Source organism: Lithobates pipiens, unplaced genomic scaffold (genome assembly GCF_037356315.1).
Source record: "Lithobates pipiens isolate NorthernLeopardFrog02 unplaced genomic scaffold, aLitPip1_a1.2 Scaffold_18, whole genome shotgun sequence".
Taxonomy (NCBI): domain Eukaryota; kingdom Metazoa; phylum Chordata; class Amphibia; order Anura; family Ranidae; genus Lithobates; species Lithobates pipiens.
The window spans coordinates 487439793-487462169 of NW_027507758.1; the positions used below are offsets into that span (position 1 = coordinate 487439793).

Consider the following 22377-nt stretch of genomic DNA (forward strand, 5'->3'; position numbering starts at 1 on the left):
CAGACAGTAATAAAAACTCACAGGTATTCTACTCCCTCTACACTCTATCCACAACTAAAAAAAAAAGTTTTGCCTTTAGTTATACTTTAATACCCACCTTTATGTGTATGGAGAACAACAAATGACTATTCACTACATATGGAGTTCTGCCTTTATTTGGAGCAAGGCTGTTGTTTAGGACTGCTGTCCAATGACTGTGCTGCTATAGAGCAGCACACACAATGAAATGTTTACGAATATACAATGGGCCATATTCTTGAAGAGTTCATGTGGCTTGGAGACCATGCGTTGACTGGCTGCTTTTCACAGTGTACAAATTCCTGTGAGGGAGGGGCAATACTTTGACGTAACAGTTTTACCTTTTTATACATTTGACTTCCTCTGATTTACATCTGTGCAAGGGAGACAAGGAGCCATACATATCCGTGTTGGGTTGAACCCCTTATTAGTCAATTACCTCCTCTGGACCACAGGTGTTTCAAACTATGGCTTTCTAACTACCACTTGGACTAGCTAAACGGTTTGTTAAAGCATTTAAATTGCACTGCATATCTCCCTATAGTGGTGCGGAACAATTCTTGCTCCAAATGATCTGTGATCACTCATGGACAGAGACGCCATACATAGCCATACCAGTAAGGCAGATTCATTTCTCCAACAAGTTTTCTTAAAGGGACATTCCTGGAAAATACAGATGAATGGATCTTCAAAGGAATTTTCTTTTTCATGCGCATGATGTTGTCAATATATGCTCTAGGGGCGGCCACCCTCCCTAATTCAAGCAATATGTGATTAAGTATATACAATATATGGAGTATTTAGATCAGGGGTAGGCAACCCTCGGCATGGGTGCCACAAACGGCACGCAAAGCCTCTTTTGCCAGCACCCGACTCCCTCCCCATCAGCAGAGCAGCGCAAGGAAGTGTCAGTGAGACAATAATGCATTCCAATCACAGAATTGCCCACACTGCACCTGCACTGGGGGGGGGGGGGGCACTGCGCCCCCACACATTGTAAAATATGGGAAATATTGTTTGGTTCTTTAACTTTGCTGTAGCTGCGATCGTCGGCTTTTGTGATGGGGAAGAGATTGGGTGCAGTTCTGATAGGGGAGGTGGTCCCTGTTTTCAGGAGGAGGAGGACTGTCATTGGCCATTGCTAAAGCCAATCACAGTCCTGCTAGCCCCGCCCACCATCTGGAGGAAGATGACGCACTTGGTTTCCACTACCAATCTCAGAAAGAAGGGATTTCAGTGTGATTGAGAAAACCACAATCAGGTGACAGTTTGTGGAATTACTGTTGAGCTTCTGGGAACTTTGTTGAAATTATTCCTGAACCTTTTCATCACTTATTACTGTACCCCCCGGCGCTCTGTGTCCCTTTTAGCCACAGCCAGTATTCTGCGCAATGAATATCACACCCAACCACTTTTCCTCAGCTGCGGGGCCCAACTTATGATCCTGCACACAGGCTCACTGCTTTCAGAAAATGTCCCTGACCTGAGCTCATCATTGTGCATCCATTCCAGATGCTTGTATGTGACACCACATACATTACATACAAGCACGTGGGCTGGGTGCAAGAGATGGGTCAGCAGGATGAGTGGGCAGGACAGGTAGATGTGTCATCTCTGCTTCCTTTCACCACTCTGCACATCACGCATATCATAGATGAGAAGAGGTTACAGTGGTGGGGCAGATGTGCAGGGAGGTACAGTGGTGGAAGAGATGAGAAAGGGGGTTCAGCAGTGGGACAAAAGAGTAGGGGGTAAAGTGATGGGCCAGATGGGCATGTGGGTTCAGTGTTGGGCCAGTTGAGCAGGGGGTAGAGCAGTTGGGCAGATGTGAAAGGAGGTGTATTGGTGAGACAGATGAGCAGGGGGTTACAGTGGTGGGGCAGGAGAGCAGGCGGAACAGAGGTGAGAAAGATGTGCAGGAGGTACATTGGTGGGGGCAGATGAGAAAGTGGGTTACAGTGGTACAGCAGATGGGTTCAGTGTTAAGGCAGATGAGAAGGTGATTCAGTAGTGAGACAGAAGATCACGGGGATATGGCAGTGGAGCAGATGTGCAGGGAGTTACAGTGGTGGGGCAGATGAGAAATGGGTACATAGATGGGGCAGATAAGCAGGGGGGTTACAGTGGTGGGACAGATGAGCAGGAGGGGTTCAGTGTGGGGCCAGATGAAAAGGGGGTTACAATGGTGGGAAAGATGAGTGCTGGGGTTCAGTGTTGAGGCAGAGGAGAAAAGAGGTACATTGGTGGGACAGATGAGCAGGAGGTTACAGCGGTGGGGCAGAGAAGCATGGGGTACAGAGGTAGGGCAGATGTGCAGAGGGGTGCAGAGAAGAAAGGAGGTACATTGGTAGAACATATGAGCAGGGGGTTACAGTGGTGGAGCAGAAGAGCAGGGGGAACAGAGGTGGGACAGATGTGCAGAAGGTACAGTTGTTGAGCAGATGAGAAAGAGGGTTACAGTGGTGGGACAGATGACCAGATAAGTTCAGTGTCAGGACAGATAAGAAGATGATTCAGTGGTGGAGCAGATGTGCAGGAGGTACAGTGGTGGGGCAGATGAGAAAGTGGGTTACAGTATTGCAGCAGATAGATTCAGTGTTAGAGATTAGAAGGTGATTCAGTAGTGAGACAGAAGGGCATGGAGATACGGCGGTGGAGCAGATGTGCAGTGAGGTACAGTGGTGGGTCATATGAGAAAGGAGGGACATTGGTGGGGCAGATTTACAGGGGGTTACAGTGGCGTGACAGATGAGCAGGGGGGTACAGAGGTCGGGCAGATGTGCAGGGTGTTACAGTGGTGGGCCAGATGAGAAAGGGTGCTAGTTTGGTGAGGCAGATGAGCTGGGGGGTACAGTGGTGAAACAGATTTGCAGGGGGTTACAGTGGTGGGGAAGTTGTGCAGGGGGTTACAGTGGTGGGGCAGATGAGCAGGGGGGTACAGTGGTGGGGCAGATGAGCAGGGGGGTACAGTGGTGAAACAGATTTGCAGGGGGACAGGGATCTGAGGTGTTAGGGAGCAGGAATTGGGGCTGATCTGAGGTGTGAGAGTACAGAATGTTAATTTCTCACTACTAAAGTAGTTTACAGCATTTTGTTTATAAAAAATCCTTTTCGTGATTGAGAGTGTGAAGTTGACATTTTTTTGTTATAAAATCGGCACGCTCAATTTCTTTGAAAACATTTTTTGGCAACCTGTGCTCAAAAGGTTGCCTATCCCTGATTTAGATTGATTGATAGGCCCACTTATTTCCAGACATTCAAATTTACATTGATGATAGGAGCAGGCTGGCCGGAAAATGTTTTAATATGTCTTGTGATATGTGTTTTTTTTTTTAATATATATTCTTGCAATAAAAGTAAAATGTTTGTACATTAACGGGGGTAGTCTCATGCTCACATTTGTCCTCACCCCCCTTTCCTCAGGAGATATGATAAGACTTTGGGTTATTTACCCGATTTCAGAATCCTTTATATATATTTTTTTCAAAAAAAAAAAATTCTGTAGAGGGAGGAGTTGAGCATTATCCACATTATTCTGTTTTTTTTTTTTTCACATGACTACTCCCCCCCACCCCCCTTAAACATACCTGAGCCCCATCTCGATCCAGCAATGTGCATGAGAACAGCGGCTCTCCCGGGTCTCGCTCTCCTCATTGGCTTACACAGCAGCGGGAGCTGTGATACTGAATTTTGGGTTTTCACTAGCTGTAAAGCCATAATCATCAAAATTAAAAAAAAATGCTTGAAATATATCACTCTGTGTAACGCATCTATATAAAATATGTGAGTTTCGCTTTGTGAATTGAATTACTGAAATAAATTAACTTTTTGATGATATTTTAGATTTATGAGATGCACCTGTAAATAAAAAAGTACACAGAAAAGCCTTTGGGTTTTGTAGGCTGCACTGTGATATAAAACACTTTATTTTTTACCAAAAACCCAAAACAATGATAACCGGTGACACTTCTAATGTACCACCATACTCCTTGTTTCCATCACCGTCTGCTTTTTATTCTCAGTGTCTCATTGTTCACGGACTTTCTCTATGCTCATACCTTTACACTTTTCTTCTATTTTTGGGTATTCTTCGACATATAAATCCCTTTTTTTTTTTTTTTTCTTTTTTTTTTTTAGCTCCTTCACTTTACGTTTCCCATACTTTCTGTGTAACCTGATTCTTCCCTTCTTCTCATTATCTCACCCACGCCACAAAGCTCCCTTCTTTCCATTCATCTTTATCTGTAGGACTTTAATGATGTATCACTGCGGATGCTGAATTTTACCATTTCAGCGCAGTTACAAAACTGACACAAACTACAAACAATTCTCCGTAATAATATACCGTATATACTCGAGTATAAGCCGAGATTTTCAGCCTCTTTTTTGAGGCTGAAAGTGCCCCCCTCGGCTTATACTCGAGTCATCGCTGTCTGCCTGCTCGATCAGCGTGTCGAGCAGACAGACAGCGGACATTCTACCATTCAAACGCCGCGCCTCCGCCTCCGCCTTCGCCTGTGATAGGCGGAACACTGAATTTCCCAGCAGCCTGTGTTCCGCCTATCACGGACATCGTCTCATCCTCGTACTACGGACGAGGATGAGACGATGTCCGTGATAGGCGGAACACAGGCTGCTGGGAAATTCAGTGTTCCGCCTATCACAGGCGAAGGCGGAGGCGGAGGCGCGGCGTTTGAATGGTAGAATGTCCGCCGAGGCGCCGACGAAGAGCGGCGATCCTGGCAAGGCACGGGACGGAGGCAAGGCAAGGCACGGCACGGGACGGGACGGAGGCAAGGCACGACACGGGACGGAGGCAAGGCACGGCACGGGACAGAGGCAAGGAGGCAAGGCACGGGACACAGGCTCGGGACACAGGTAGGCTGGACACACACACACACACACACACACACACACACACACACACACACACACACACACACACACGGACACACACACACAGGGATGGATGGATACACACACACACAGGGATGGATGGATGGATGGAGACACACACACACAGGGATGGATGGATGGAGACACACACACACAGGGATGGATGGATGGATGGATGGAGACACACACACACAGGGATGGATGGATGGATGGACACACACACACACAGGGATGGATGGATGGATGGACACACACACACACAGGGATGGATGGATGGATGGACACACACACACACAGGGATGGATGGATGGACACACACACACACAGGGATGGATGGACGGACACACAGGGATGGACGGACACACAGGGATGGACGGACACACACACAGGGATGGACGGACACACAGGGATGGACGGACACACAGGGATGGACGGACACACACACAGGGATGGACAGGCATGTCTCACCCTCGGCTTATACACGAGTCAATAAGTTTGCCAGTTTTTTTGGGGGTAAATTGGGGGCCTCGGCTTATATTCGGGTCGGCCTATACTCGAGTATATACGGTAAATGAAACATAAGGCACACTGCCATATCCCATATCTGCACAGAACAAACAACCGTTCTCTCATATTTCGTATGTGAAATAACGCATGAAGGAAAATGATGTGTTAAAAATGGCCAAAATATGCATAAACGTACGCAGTAACATACATCAAATATGCAGGTTACTGCAGAAACGTAACTGATAAAGGGCATGAAGGCTCCCAGATAGACAGTGCTTGTAACAGAAGTCATATGCATATGTACATAAGGCTAAAATAACAATGTAACCTCTTCTAAAGCTTTCCCTGTAGCTGAGATAATTAAGATATTAGCGCTATTTTTATTTATTTTATTTTTTATATCCATCCTCTTAGCATTAAATTCCTCATTGACTTGTAATAGTAAGCTATTTATAAAACAACAGCGCCCTCTACTGACTATATATATATATATATATGTACATGTCCCCAATAAAGCAAGTGCAAAAGGATCTGTGACCTTGCAAGACCAGATAGAAGACTCCAGAAAAAAGGTATGATTTCACAATTAAAATAAAAGCAATAAATAAAGGTGACCTGTCACCTGATTGGTGGGAAGGGACATACACCCTTTCACACAGCACACAGAAACAGAGCTGAAGCTATCAACCTGCTGAAGGTGCCTCCCCTGTCACCATTTTTCTCTTGGTATCTGGAAAACTTGTCACAAGTGAATTATGCTGATAGCAGAGGCATGAAGCAGCAGACAGAAATGCCACTTAGTGCCCTTACTTGTACACTATAGTTTTACAATGCCTCATGGGATGTTTAGTTCCACAACAGATGGAGGGCTGTAGTTTGGAGATCCCTGAAATAAAGCATGGATGGATGGGGGCGTTTGCTTTAAATAATAAAAATGAATGAAATAGTGTTTTTGGTTTGTGGTGCTCAGATGCAGTGAAGATCCTTCAAAAGCCCTAAAAATTTCATCCAGACTTGCCATTTGAATGGAATCCCAGATGTAATATAGACAGGTTTCATTACAATGTGTACATTTATTTTCAAACAAAAAACACAATTGGAATTCATTCATTAACCTCCCTGGCGGTATGATTATTTCTGATTTTAGGTGCTGAAAGCGGTACAATTATTTTGCATGCAATCTCCAAATTCCAGGCAGAATAAACAGTATTTATAATATAAAAGTGCATGCAGGGCACTGCACAGACCACTAGGGACAAAGGGGATGTGTATTTTTTTTATACAGTACTGTAATCTGTAAGATTACAGTACTGTATGTGTTTTGTGTATTTTTACTTTTTTGAACTTGGTGCCGATCTCCGCTCCCGTGTGTCGTAACGTCGCAGGGAACGGCACTCGGGCACTGTGTGAATCGAGCGGGGGACAGCTCGCACACACAGCACGGAGGACATCGCTGGATCCAGGGTACAAGGTAAGTAACACTCCCTGTATCCAGCGATGCGATCCCGAGTCTGGCTCGGGGTTACCGCTCGTGGTACTGAAATTCCAGCCCGAGCCAGACTCGGGATTACCGCCAGGGAGGTTAATAAAAAAAAAATCGATTCTGTTCTTTTGACTTTTCTCATCAGTACAGTCAAAATGAACTTCAGTTTATTGTTACTAACTATTAAAAAAAATCGAATGTTCCAAAAACAAATGTTTTCGAACAAAGAGCTATTGGTGTATGGCCAACTTTAGAGTGTTTTTAATATAGAGGCTTCTCCAGGTTTGGGAGATGGCTGTAAACAATCCTAGGGGGCTCACTGTACATGTGCAGTCAGTGGTGAGAAAAATTTGGACTGTAAAATGTAAACTACAAAGCAGGCTGTGGGTGTGTTGCTCAGCTAAGAATGCAGTTGTGAGAGGGGTAGTTTAGGATCAGGTAGCAAGGGGGGTGAAAATGCAACATTAACCTCCCTAGCGGTGATCCCGAGTCTGGCTCGGGTTGGGATTTCAGTACCACGAGCGGTAACCCTGAGCCAGACTCGGGATCGCATTGCTAGATACAGGGAGAGGTTACTTACCTTGTTCCCTGGATCCAGCAATGTCCTCCATGCTGTGTGATCGAGCTGTCCTCCGCTCGATTCACAGTGCCCGAATGCCGCCGAGCTCCGTTCCCTGCGACTTTCCGACGCATGGGAGCGGAGATCGGCGCCAAATTCAAAAAAGTAAAAACACACAAAACACACACAGTACTGTAATCTTACAGATTACAGTACTGTATAAAAAAAATACACACCCCCTTTGTCCCTAGTGGTCTGTCCAGTGCCCTGCATGCACTTTTATATTATAAATACTGTTTTTTTCTGCCTGGAATTTGGAGATTGTCCATAGCAACCAAAAAGTGTCTCTTTATGTCAAAAGTGATTTTAGACCAGCTAGAAAACAGCGATAATAAATTATAATCACTTGCAGAATTGAGCGATAGCGATTTGTGGGGAAATTCGTCATCAAACACTAAATCTAATGACAGCAACAATTCTGCAAATGAGCAAATTTCAGTGTTTTTGGATTTGATTACATTTTTGAATAATTTTTATTATTATTTATTGTCATTATTTATTATATTATAAATTTTATCATACCCGGGATGTCTGCTAGACTTTGGTTTGAGCAGATTTAAGTGAGTTATTCCTAAGAATTTCAGACCTACAATATAAAACGCCAAATTTCCATGCAAAATAATTGTACCGCTTTCAGCACCTAAAATCAGAACTAATCATACCGCCAGGGAGGTTAAAGAAAAAAACATGTGGAAACGAGCATGAATTGTAGAAATGTACTGATTTACTTTAATCGTAATGTTGTGCATGAAAAAAATATTTTTATTAATCATGAAAATATCACCATGCTGAGCAGAGGCATGACCCAGCACACACCAAGCTCACCTGGTGTTCAACAAAAACGTGGGCACTTACCTTGAACAGATAAAACTTATGGTGGTCTTGTTGTCCTATTTTTTCTTGCAATCTTAGTAAGAGTTGTTTTACTTGCTGGGTACGAGAGGCAGTAATAAGAGGCTCAGCTTTCTGTATTTCATCCACTAGCAGATCCACATTAGTGCTAAATGGCGAAAAAAGTAATAAGCCATATTTGTATCAAAACAAGTACATTTACCAATGTACATAATGTGTAATAATATTATTGTAAAATGCAAAAGTAAGCAAATTGGTCTTGCTTAGAGGTTATGGACATTTCTACACATGGAAAATGTTAACAAACATGTGATACTTTTAGGGCATTTGCACACTGTGGGGGTTATTTACTAAAGGAAAATACACTTTGCACTGAAAGTGCACTTGGAAGCAGTGGCAGAACCATAGCGACCCGTGGACGTAGCTGTGTGACGCAGCAGGGGGGGGGGGGGGGGTTGCATGGAGGCTCGGTGGGTGGGTGGCCAATCAGCGGGTGGTGGAGCAGAGAGATGACATCATCTCCCACCACCCGATGCCCGCTTTGCAAACTGGCAGTTGCGCCCTCACCTCACTGTGCAGGCAGCAGAGAGATTACATCATCTCTCTGCTGCCTGACTCAGACTGGGAAACAGACGTGACAATCCCCATTCCCCACCTTAGCAGGAAAGTGATAATCCGCAACTTGTGGCAGGTGACGTGGCAAGTGGACAATCCGCAACGGGTGGCAGGTGACGTGGCAAGTAAACAATCCACAACAGGTGGCAGGTGACGTGGCAAGTGGACAATCCACAACAGGTGGCAGGTGACGTGGCAAGTGGACAATCTGCAATGTATGACAGGTGACGTGGCAAGTGACAATCCGCAACTTGTGACAGGTGACGTGGCAAGTGACAATCCGCAACTTGTGACAAGTGACAATCTGCATCTGGTGGCAGGCGATGGTGGCAGGTGGAAAGGAAAATATAAAACAGAATTTTAGCTTGCACATGATTGGATGATAAAATCAGCAGAGCTTCCCCTCATTTCAGATCTACTCCTTAGATTTAGAGCGACTGCACTTCCAAGTGCACTTGCAGTGCAAAGTGGATTTGCCTTTCGTAAATAACCCCCTGTGTGTAGTGACTTGTGCTTTTCTGCACAGGTTCGACTCAGGTCACTGCAAGGGCACACAGGGGGGGATTTACTATAGCTGGTGCAGCTGTGCATAGTAACCAATCTGTGTGCAGCAGTTTTAGTAAATCCCCCTCAAGGTGGGGGTGGTTGATTTACCAAAGGCAAATAGACTGTGCACTTTGCAAGGGAATTTGCGCCCGAGCTTAGTAAATGAGGTGAAGCCTCACTTTGCAAAGAATACCCAATCATATGCAAGGAAAAAAAACAGCACATGATTGGATGTTGGAAGTTAGCAGAGCTTCCCCTCATTTAAAAAGCTCTGAAAAAAAATTACCTTGTTGAGTGCAACTGCACAGTCTATTTGCCTTTAGTAAAACAATGCCATTGAAAGTTATGGTTTTCTATATGCTTTTTTCACAACACATTGGGGTTTATTTAATAGAAAGCTAGAGAGTGCAAAATAAGTTACACTTCTGCAGAGAAACCAGTCAGCGTCCAGTTTTTATTGGCAAAGCTCAATTGAACACGCTGAGGTTAGAAGCTGCAGAGCTGTGACTAATTTTGCACTCTCTAGCTTTAGTAAATAAACTCCAATGTTTTGTACATGTGTGTAACAGTGCATTGCTCTAAAATGCAACCTGTCCGCATTTTAATGAGTGAATAGTGCCGTGTAAAGAATAGGAGGGGTGATCGCTCAAGCTAAAATCGTTTTTTGTATGTGTATATAGGAGTAAAGTATCTGGTGAGTGGTGCAGCAATTGGAGTGATTCCTAGGGGGTGTGCACTGATATGCAAATAATTACAATGAAGTGTCATTTTTTGTGTCATTGTCCTTTGATTCTTTTCTAAATTTCCTTCATCCACGTGTTTGCTGTTTTTGGCTAGTAGAGGTCACTGGTTGTAACATTTTTGTCTCTTGTTCTGCAAAAACGATTTTTTAAATAAATGTATTTGGTGGTACTGCTGTGATACCAGCTAACATTGACCAGTTCTCCTAACAAGAAATTCAGCCCACCCAGTTTGCAGTCCCAAAAATGTCAAACTGACAAAAACCTTTATTTCTGACCCCCAATATAACCCTGGTAAACATGCAATTAAAGGTATAAACCAGTTTTTATAGACAAAATTAATGAACCAGAAATGGTTTAAGATGTTTTGCAGCACCCTACACATCCATGTTTGTCATCACTCTCGTGTTACCCCTTGCATAACCAAACTACTGCATAGTCTGAGTGACAGCTTGTTCATGGCAGCCTTGTTGTAGTTTACAAGACCATCATCGGATAAGTTATCAGAGGCTCCATAACGATGGAACCTTTTCAGTGTTTTTGTTCATTCAACAAATGTTCTTCCTCAAGGCCGGATTCACACTGGTACGACATATGCTCCGACTTTGGGAGCACATGCCGTATGTATAAATCAATGGTTCCCTATGAGAGCCATCTTAACTTGTTCGACACAAGTCGGTCCAACTTTTGTCCTACTTCTGCCTATTGAATTTACTTAAAGTTGGATCAAAGTTGGATCATCATCTTGACTGATCTGACTTTGGCATGAGACTTTTGCTCTGAGGATCTTGAAGGGGAACCCCCATGCCAAAATTTACAAAAAATGGCATTGGATTGAACCCCAATTTCATACCAGGCTCTTTGGGTCTGGTATGGATCTTGAGGGGAAACCCCATGCCAAAATAAAACTATATGGGGTCCCACCAAGCCCATACCAGACTCTTCGGTCTGCTGTGGATTTTAAGGGGAACCCCCACACCAAAATTGTAAAAAACAAACGGAGTGCGGTCACCCCCAAGCTCCATATTAGATCCTTATCCAAGCATGCAGCTTGGCAGGTCAGGAAAGGGGAGGGACAAGGGCCTATTCCTGACAGCCCTGGGCGGTGGTTGTCGGGGTCTGCGGGCGAGGGGTTTATCAGAATCTGGAGGCATCCTTTAACAAGGGGGGCCCCCAAATCCTGGTCCCCCACTCTATGGGAATGTATATGGATACATTGTACCCCTACTCATTCTTCCAAAAAAAAGTGTCAAAAAGAAATAAAACCAGCACACAGGTTTTTGACAAAGTCCTTTATTAACTCAGCTCCAGCGTCTCTTTTCCCTCCAGCGATGTCTCCATCCTCTGGTTCTTCTTGTTGCGTTGATGTCTTCTTCCTCTGGTTCTTCCCTCTGGTTCTTCACTGTGCTGATGTCTTCTGCCTCTGCTGGTTCTTCCTCTGTTTTTTTTTCTCTCCACTGTCTTCTTCCTCTGCCGGTTCTTCTCTCGACGCTAGTTCCTGCTGCAAATGTTAGCTTCAGCGTTTGCCTCTACTTAAATAGCCATGAGGCGTGGCCATTCTATGACTTCATCCGGAGGCCCTGCACCGTGTGACATCACCACCCCATCATGCCCAGTTTTAGTAAATGACCCCCATAGTGTATTACTGGCCAGATCACCAGGTGAAAATACAGGGAAAAAAGCCTTAGAAAAAGAAAATGAATGCAGCCATCATATCTAATGTTTAGTAAGCTGCAATATATTACATTTGTGGTTTTGGGTTTAAAACCACTTTAAAAAAAACGTTTACGTACAAAAAAGCATACAATTATTAAAAACCAACAGGGACACGTTAAACACAGGGAAACACCTTGCAGTAATGGAAACTAAGAGCACCAAAGTTATTGGACCACTGGCAAATGGCAATGAGGAAGCTCAGAAGTGAAAACCAACAAACATCCTCTACACATACGGACCTTTCACCTCCCCTGAGCCCCCAATTTTGGGTAACCCATGCTTTCAATCAGGAATGAATGATCCTAAATTTGATATACTTATTTGTCGGAGCTCTTCCCTTTTGTTGCATTCTGTTCAAGAAAATTGGTCGATGACAAGCAGTGAAATAGTAATCAATTTCTCTGACATTTTTGGATTTCCTTCACTGTGTTAAGCTGGGTGCATAGTATCTCCATAATATATCAGAGAAGCTTTCTGAGATAAGAGACCTGACCAAGTTTGAACAGACCTGTCTTGAAGGAAAGTCAATGAGACATTGGTTATCTCATTCCTACTCCTTGTTAACTCTGGCTAATTTACCAAAGGACCTTCCTTTCCTTAAATGATGGGAAAGGGGTTTACAAACCAACTTCACTCAAACTCAAAAAGATAGAATTTGTATTATTTGCACATCGTCTTTTTTTTTTTTTTTTTTTGTGTTTGGGTGGTGGTAGTGTTCTTTTAAAGAGGGAAAGAGAAAAAAGGGAAAACTGAATAATAAGCATACATTTCTATCTTAATAGGGTTTTATAATTTAAGGAAAATCAGTTGAGAAGACATATTAGAGAGCCATAGGCTGCAATTGCTAATATTTAGTTAAGCTGGACTTAAATTTGTAAAGTGTATACATTTCTTTTTTTGGGGGGGGGGGGGGGTTGTGGGATGTCTGGTAATACTTTGGATGTATAGTGATGTTGAATTATTATTGAATATAAATAAAGAATTCTGAACAAAAAAAAAAAAAAAAACCTGGAAAGCCTTTGCAAATGAAATGCTGTGGAAAGCCTTTGCCCTATGCTCAATGTAAGTCAAGTAATGGCATTTAACAAGTGAGCGGCATTAAACACAGAAACAAAAATTTAATATATTGCAACTTATAAATTATTGGATGTGGTGGCTGCATTAGTTTTCTTTTTTAGGCTTTTTCCAGCTAGTAGCACACCTCCTGTCTTATTGTGTCTCTGCTCTGGATCAGGAGCAGCAAAGGTGACACCTTTGGACACTAGCACTGTCAGACTGGGGAAAGCATAGTGTTAGACTGTCAGACTTAAGGGCAGTACACAACACACGGGCCAAATATTGGATGGCATCGGCCGGTTCAATAGAATCTGGCCAACATTCGACCTGTGTGTACAGCAGCCGGGTCGACAGAAGCCAGCCACCTTCTGTCAAAAGGGCATGACCATAGAAGGTCTGCCGATCAACTGAGAGCATTGACCGGTGTGCTGGTGGGGGGGGAATAGGGGGTCGTCCCCCTGTCACAACACAACAGCTCAGCAGGGGAAGCCACTGTACTAACATTTATTGATTGTTAGTCCAGCAGGTCCACCTGAGCTCTTCAGGTTTCTTTACGTTCAGCCCGCTAGGTTGAACAATAAGAAGGTACTAGTGCGTACCAGGCTTTAGATGTATTTGACTAACATATTGAAGCCGAACACCAGTTAACATGTTTAAAGCAGTCACAGCACCAGTTTTTTTTTCGGGATAAAACTTTTACATAAATTAATAGAAGCTGATGATAGTAAGGACCCGTCAGTGGTAAATGGTTTGTCTAAACTCTATAACTGCTACATTGTCTGGACAGCTTGTTCTGGTAAAGGATGTTGAAAAATATCAGACTGAAGCCCCACACACACTATCAGATTTTCTGCTGATTTTTGTCTTCAAATTTACCAAAACCATGTAGTGCGAGGGCCTGCCTGATTGCATACAAATTGAAACTCCTAAGGTTTGACCTCATATTATATGATTTTGGTAAATCTGAAGGAAAAAATCTGCAGAAAATCTGATAGTGTGTATGGGGCTTTACTGGTCAGATCACCTGGTGAAAATAAAGGAAAGAAGCCTGAAAACGAATGCAGCCACCAACATCAATCAGTTGCTTCTTTCTATTTGTAACTTCAATATTTCCCATTTAGTTTTTGGGTTTAATACCACCTTAATTTGTACAGCTGCCCATACTTTGCTGTTATATTCAGATATGGTAGTGCATATGACACTAAAAAGAAGATGTCCTATAAAGTAAAAAAGTGACGGCCCATACGACGATCTGTACTAACTGTTCCCATGGAAACAATTTGAATAGAAGAGGATAGTCTGGTGAGATTTCATCCCATTCCCCTACAAATGTGTGTATTTACACTGGAGAACAATGATAAATCTGGGCGAATAGATGGACTAAGGTATGATCACTTACTCAGGAGAAAGTTCCAGTAAATCAATGGACTTGGTCTTCAGCTCTCCACCTTTTTCATACTCCAAAATGATCCCTGAAGAAAAAAATAACCCCCCCAAGAAAAAGTTATTAGTCATTATTTTACACCTCACACAATGTTTGCATTGTATATACTCCTCTGTGTTTTATGCTGTCTAGGAATCAGCTGTTCAACAAACAACAGGACAAACGACTTAATCAGCAGATTGCATATGTCCCCAATGAATGGAGTCACTGCTGCTCTGAGCCTGTGTGCATCATAGACAAAAACATTTCTGATCCGGCTAGCGTTTGGGCCTCACAATCACGCAATATGATTTCATTTATGGTAAAGGGCTATCAAACTAAAAGTAAACTGTTTACATTTTCAGTGCATGCTGATGAGCTCACCTTGGGCCCACGAGCCACATGTGGCCTTCAGAGCCCTCTGATGTGGCCCTCAACTTCAAACCAAGGAAGCACTTCCATCATATCCTGCCAGCTTGGTGCACTTTCTGAAAGCACACCAAAACTCCTAAATGCAGGCGTTTTGGTGCACAATCAGAAAGTGTACTACACCCACATGATATAATACGAGACTATGGCAGCTGCAGCTAACACACAGGAAAGTGTGGGTAAACTGCAGCGCATTAGTGTAAAAGCAGCCTTGTAGGGGCTCAGGACAGCAAGGGCTTGTTTACATGTGCAGTTTGGGGAGGGGGGGGTTAAAGTCGCAAAGTTGAGACGTGTTTTTACTAAACCCCCCACAAGGGGTTGCAATGGTGATTCTGTCCTATGCTCCAGGGGGCCCATGTGGCCTCCCTGTCACATTCTGTTTAGAGGTCGACCGATATATCGGCCGATATTTGCCGTTTTTTAAATAATCGGCATCGGTCGATTGTGCTGATAAAAAGCCGATTTAGAACTGCAGTGGGACTTTGAATGACTTCTGTATAGAAGTCAGTGTAAGTTGCCTGAGTCGTCATAGAAACGTCTTTCCTCCTCTCTGGGCAGACTGCCAAGAAAAGAACAAAATGATACAATGTTTACACTTCTGAATGAATGAAGTCATCTCTGTGTGTGGAAGTTCTCAGTTTAACCATTTAAAGACTAAATCTTTTCTGACACTTGTTGCTTACAAGTAAAAATCCTGTATTTTCTGCCAGAAAATCACTTAGACCCCCCAAAAATTATATATATTTTTTTAGCAGAGATCCTAGGGAATAAAATAGCGGTTGTTGCAATATTTTATGCCACACGGCATTTGCACAGAGGTCTTTCAAATGCATTTTTTTGGGGAAAAAAATACACTATTTAAAAAATAAAAATAAAATAAAAACAGTAAAGTTAGCCCACTTTTTTTTTTTTTTTTTTGTCCAAAAGTTTTGACTACCTGTTTTTATTTAATATATAGTTTTTTTTTTTAATCTAAATCAAACATACAAGTAAACTGATTGGAGGTTTGTTTTGTTTAATGTTTAAATGTAAGAAATTTTCTGTATCACTTATGAAGACTGCTTTCACACTGGAGCGGGCAGGCGTTGATGGTAAAACGCAAGTTTTAGCGGCTCTTTACCATCATTTTAGCGCTGCTATTTGGCTGCTAGTGGGGCACATATAACCCAGCTAGCGGCCAAGGAAGAGGTTAAATGCGCCCATGAAGCACTGCTGCCAAATCGCATTGCATGCGCTTCGGCAGTGGTGCCCATTCATATCAATGGGCAGGAGTGGTGGAGGAGCGGTATACACCACTCCAAATGTGCTGCTTGCAGGACTTTTTTTTTTAAGATCCTGCCAGCGCATCGCCTCAGTGTGAAAGCACTCTGTCTTTCACACAGACTGCAGGGGAGCCATTTTGCAGGCACTTTACAGACACTATTTTTAGCCCAAAAGCGCCTGAAAAACGCCCCAGTGGGAAAGGTGTGTTAGATCAAGGGGGATTAAAAAAAATAATAATATAATAAAAAAGGAAAAAAATAAATAAATAAAATCGGCCTAACATATCGGCCCAAAAAAATCGGCATCATATATCGGCTATCGGCCGCCATGATTTCTAAATATCGGCATCGGCCAGAGAGAAACCCATATCGGTCGACCTCTAATTCTGTTTTTCACTTGGACAAGAGGAGCAGCATATACAAAAAAATACCCCCTCCATTTTGCTCCTGCAACTGCTGAAAGCCGACTTCTCCTCCTCTCCCTCCCACCAGCATTCAGCAGCTTCAGAATGAAAATGTTCATTATGCTATTCTAAATAAGAAAATCGAAAACTCTAAACCATCTCATTTCATTGTGGCACTCAACCAGTTACTGCATCAAGAGAGGTAGAAGCATCCAAAAAATGTGGGGCATCTTGATTGAGTTGTTGCAGCGCTTTTACATATCCTTTCCCTTTTGCATTTTTTCCCAATGCATGCCTTACTTTTTTTTAGAACGCACCAGTGGATCATAGTAGTGTGAACCGATCACAAAGGACACAAGGCAATTTTCCTTGTCAAGGAGGTAGAACTGTGAAGGGCACAGTAAGTAACGCATGTAGTGTAAACTTGCCCCAACAAGCACTCAAAAAGACAACCAAAAATGTCTAGCAATCCCAATGCTGCCACCATACAGGGCTGTCTTAATGAGTGGGCACACATGGGCACTGCCCAGGGACCCCTGCACTTTCCCCAAAGCAGCTGGTCCTTGAGCCTACGCTGCCCCGAAATTAGGGGCCCCATGATGGCAGAATGACACCTATTATTTCACAGCCAGAAGTGAGTGGCAGGGCCGGAAAGCACCAGTGATGCTCTGACCCCACTCTATGCAGCTTGAATTCTCAGGACTTGAAGGTGGTAGGAGCTGGAGTGGGTGCTGCTGAGTTGACAGCACTGAGAGCCCACCTGCAGAAGTAGCATTGTGGATGGTCTTATGGTGTGCCCAGCTGTCCAGCACTGTTTGCACCGAAGGGCTTTGAATGGGATGGAATAATGGTGCTGAGGGATATTAAGGGTGTATGGGGGAAAACGGTGCTGAGGGGGGATCTGGGATGTATAGGGGGTAGCAAAGCTTGGGGTAGCTTGGGTGACTATAGTGCTAGAGGTATCAGGGGTGTAGAGAGGCCACAGTGTAGGCGGTATCAGGGATGTAATGGAGTCACAATACATGGAATGTAACTCCTCATGTTGTTCAGTGTGATATCTGTTAAAATTACAATACAAACTTTTTCAATCCTAAACCCTAAAACAGCCTTCCCAGAAGAGTTGAAGCTGTTAAAGCTGCAAAGGGTGGACCCACTCAATATTGAACCCTACAGATTAAGACTGGGATGCCATTAAAGTTCACGTGCGTGTAAAGGTAGGCGTTCCAATACTTTTGGTAATATAGTGTAGATGGAACTGTTGGGCCCAGGATTTAGGCCAGTGCGAATTGGAATGTGTTTTTCCCCACATCCAATTTGCATGATAGTAGATTGTGACCAGCTCTGAATGGAGCCAGGTTAACACATCTCTGGGGCGGCCACGGAGCACATTGCACAGTCTCTCAATGTGTTGACGCCATCACGTGACTATTGGGCGCCCGTTTTGCCGGCCGGCATTTAACGCTGTTTTAATTGGTTTGTTTGTGAGTATGTTTTTTATGACTTAATAAAATGTTTTGTAAGTGGATTTACGCTATGGGAGTTTCTCTTATCCACATTCTATGAGCGATCCTGTTATTGGAGGTCGTTTGGAAGGGTTTGATGCTGTCCTGATTTGATGGTCCCTTGGGAAATGATATATGCTCAGATCTCTTTATGGTTTGGTAAGCGTGCATTCAGATTGTTAACCAGCACAGTGGTGGTGAAGGAAGCCTATACTATATACAGAGCTTAACTGGAGGAATATCTTCAATCCAATGGACTGTTGCACTTATTTTTCTTCTTTCTGAGAGCACTTTATTGGGCAAGTTTTTTAATTTATTTATTTATTGATGTTTGCACATTTCTATCTTTAAGCACCTTATAAGTTTATTAATCATATGTATTTATTTGTTTGTATTTATTTATTTGACATTTCAATGAGTTTTGCCATCTATTTATTTATTCGATATTTAATATTTATTTTTTGAGTGAAACTGTTTATATATTGTATATGCATTAATTTCGTATATGTATCACGATTGATTTTTATTTGCTTATTATTTTTCTTATTATTTTTGGCAGTCACAGTAGACGGTGGCTGAATTTTGTTAGGGTTTACTATATGGGAGAGCGCGGTTGTAATTTTCGTGTCTTATGGGTGTGTATCACATCTGAATAATCGCTGCTTCCAGGCATTTAGAATAATTTACTTTGTGTTTGTTTGTCTGTTAGGCCAGCGCAGTATTTTTCTTTCTTTTTTCCTACATTGCACAGGGGTCCTGTGCATCTTTGGCTCTGTTTCAGGTCAGAATTAGGGCAAAAATTGGGCCTGATTTGTCCCTGAAATGGAGAGCAGGGACGCACTGGACCCCTTCCCTGAGCCGCATCAGTATTAGATGTGAACCCAGCCTTAAAAATAAGAACAGTTGAGCCCGAGATCTAAAAATAGATCAAACTGTTGAGTGCAGTGTCTAGAAATAGATTGAACAATTAAGCCAAGAATCTAAAAATAGATACAATTTTCATGCATCTCCAAAAGGCTCAAAGATGAAGAAAATGTGTCAAAATGTGCTCAAAAGTCCCCAAAAGAGATACAACAATGCTTAAAGTGGAAGTTTAAAGTGTTAATAAACAAAGGACTCTGCATTCACTATATCTGGTCTCCCACAGTACACAGAACATGGAAATGCAATTATTTAGTAAATATAAACCGCAAAAATACCTTTTCTCATCAGCAGTTCTGTGACTTCTATCAGTGCCTGGTTAAAGCTTGTAGGAGGAGTTTTCATTCTGCACTGGCTGTCCTATCAGGATGCAAAAGCCCTGACCCTCTATCTGGACAGTGCTGATTGGCCCTGTGCTGATCACATGCACTCTCCCAAGAAAAAAACAAACTCTCTAGTAATACACACCAAACTGAGGATGTGCAGAGTGACTCCAAGGCTCTGAATTATCAGGAAATTTATTGGGGACAGTTGAAGAAGTGGAGAATCAGAGAAGACAGGATCAAACAGCCTTTGTACACAATGTAGATGATTAACCCCTTAGGTTCCACAGTGAGTAGAACAAGCATGCTTTACTGCATATACAGACTGATTTCACTGTTGTGGGTTTAGTAACACTTTAAGCAAGAAAGAAATGGCAAACGGGCAGGATTTTAATGCAAAAGAGACATGCAATGGTGTTAATTTACTGAAGGTAAACAGACTGTGCACTCTGCAAGTGCAATTGCTCCAGGACTTTGTAAATGAGGGAAAGCTCTGATGATTTTCATCAATCATGTGCAAACAAAAATGCTGTTTTCCCCTTTTCCTAGGGTATTCTTTACAAAGTGAAGCCTCATTCACTAAACACTTCCAAATGCACAATCTATTTGCATGTAAATCACCCCACTGATCACAGGCTGCAATGCTCTGCAGTCTGCAGACTTTCATGCAAATATCTAACACATGCACACGTTTTATTTTATTAATGAGGGTGTATTTATTAAGGTGGACTCTACCTTGAATGGGGGTGTATTTATTAAGGTGGACTCTACCTTGAATGGGGGTGCATCTATTAAGGTGGACTCTACCTTGAATGGGGTGCATTTATTAAGGTGGACTCTACCTTGAATGGGGGGTGCATTTATTAAGGTGGACCCTACTTTGAATGGGGGTGCATTTATTAAGGTGGACTCTACCTTGAATGGGGTGCATTTCTTAAGGTGGACCCTACTTTGAATGGGGGTGCATTTATTAAGGTGGACTCTACCTTGAATGGGGTGCATTTATTAAGGTGGACCCTACTTTGAATGGGGGTGCATTTATTAAGGTGGACTCTTCCTTGAATGGGGGTGCATTTATTAAGGTGGACCCTACTTTGAATGGGGGTGCATTTATTGAGGTGGACTCTTCCTTGAATGGGGGTGTATTTATTAAGGTGGACTCTACCTTGAATGGGGTGCATTTATTAAGGTGGACTCTACCTTGAATGGGGGTGCATTTATTAAGGTGGACCCTACTTTGAATGGGGGTGCATTTATTAAGGTGGACTCTTCCTTGAATGGGGGTGCATTTATTAAGTTGGACTCTACCTTGAATAGGGGTCATTTATTAAGGTGGTCTCTTCCTTGAATGGGGGTGCATTTATTAAGGTGGTCTCTTCCTTGAATGGGGGTGCATTTATTAAGGTGGACTCTACCTTGAATGGGGGTGCATTTATTAAGGTGGACTCTTCCTTGAATGGGGGTGCATTTATTAAGGTGGGCTCTTCCTTGAATGGGGGTGCATTTATTAAGTTGGACTCTACCTTAAATGGGGGTCATTTATTAAGGTGGTCTCTTCCTTGAATGGGGGTGCATTTATTAAGGTGGTCTCTTCCTTGAATGGGGGTGCATTTATTAAGGTGGACTCTTCCTTGAATGGGGGTGCATTTATTAAGGTGGACTCTTCCTTGAATGGGGGTGCATTTATTAAGGTGGACTCTTCCTTGAATGGGGGTGCATTTATTAAGGTGGGCTCTTCCTTGAATGGGGGTGCATTTATTAAGGTGGGCTCTTCCTTGAATGGGGGTGCATTTATTAAGGTGGTCTCTTCCTTGAATGGGGGTGCATTTATTAAGGTGGACTCTTCCTTGAATGGGGGTGCATTTATTAAGGTGGACTCTTCCTTGAATGGGGGTGCATTTATTAAGGTGGACTCTTCCTTGAATGGGGGTGCATTTATTAAGGTGGGCTCTTCCTTGAATGGGGGTGCATTTATTAAGGTGGGCTCGTCCTTGAATGGGGGTGCATTTATTAAGGTGGGCTCGTCCTTGAATGGGGGTGCATTTATTAAGGTGGGCTCTTCCTTGAATGGGGGTGCATTTATTAAGGTGGACTCTTCCTTGAATGAGGGTGCATTTATTAAGGTGGACTCTTCCTTGAATGGGGGTGCATTTATTAAGGTGGACTCTTCCTTGAATGGGGGTGCATTTATTAAGGTGGGCTCTTCCTTGAATGGGGGTGCATTTATTAAGGTGGGCTCGTCCTTGAATGGGGGTGCATTTATTAAGGTGGGCTCGTCCTTGAATGGGGGTGCATTTATTAAGGTGGGCTCTTCCTTGAATGGGGGTGCATTTATTAAGGTGGGCTCTTCCTTGAATGGGGGTGCATTTATTAAGGTGGGCTCTTCCTTGAATGGGGGTGCATTTATTAAGGTAGGCTCGTCCTTGAACATTACATAAGACCACATGAAAAGCTCTGTACATTCTACAGAGTGTGTCTCACAACCCCCATCAGACCCCATATTGTACCCCGTACAATGAACCCCTTGATGCTTCTGCTGACATATGACTGTGCTTTCCATATGAGAATAAAGAACAAATAACAAGAATTGGACTTCTCTCTGCATTGGCCCTCCAGGCTGATCCCTGAGCTCTCTATTAATACAGGCATCTGATCAACCACAAAATCGGCCAGCCTGCCAGACAGCTTCTAAATCACTTTTATCGAGCCAAACGTTTACTTTCCTTCCCTCCCTCCCGTCCTCACCTGGCGGATAATACCGGAGCAGAAACCTTCTCAGCCGCATCTTTCTTCCTCGCTGCCCGAACTCTGGTTACCATAGATACAGGAAACATTGCTTCCACGCAGGCGCGGTGTTTATTTTCAGGACGCATGCGCACTTGTAGAGCAATAACATGCGAGGTGTAAAGTAGTGGGATTTGGGAGAGGTGGGGTGGTGTGCTGGGTTGGAAGAGTGTGTATAAAGAAAAGGTTCGAAACAAGGTGAAAAGAAAAGTGCTAGTACGTGTATAATAGTGATGCAAATCATGAACTGAATAAATGTTCTGCATGAAGCATTAGTATTG

The 22377-nt window shown here is 43.2% G+C and overlaps 1 protein-coding gene across 1 annotated transcript in view; it reads right to left on the reverse strand.

Annotated features, from left to right (window-relative positions):
- Nucleotides 1–22155, reverse strand: part of DAW1 (dynein assembly factor with WD repeats 1) — a 95878-nt gene extending 73723 nt beyond the window's left edge. The window contains exons 1-3 of the mRNA XM_077488508.1: nt 22058–22155; nt 14448–14520; nt 8379–8523 (exon numbers count right to left, since the gene is read on the reverse strand). Coding sequence (XP_077344634.1) covers nt 8379–8523; nt 14448–14520; nt 22058–22097 — 258 coding nt within the window. The 5' untranslated portion in view covers nt 22098–22155. The remainder of the gene's footprint in view (nt 1–8378; nt 8524–14447; nt 14521–22057) is intronic.
- Nucleotides 22156–22377: the final 222 nt, after the last annotated feature.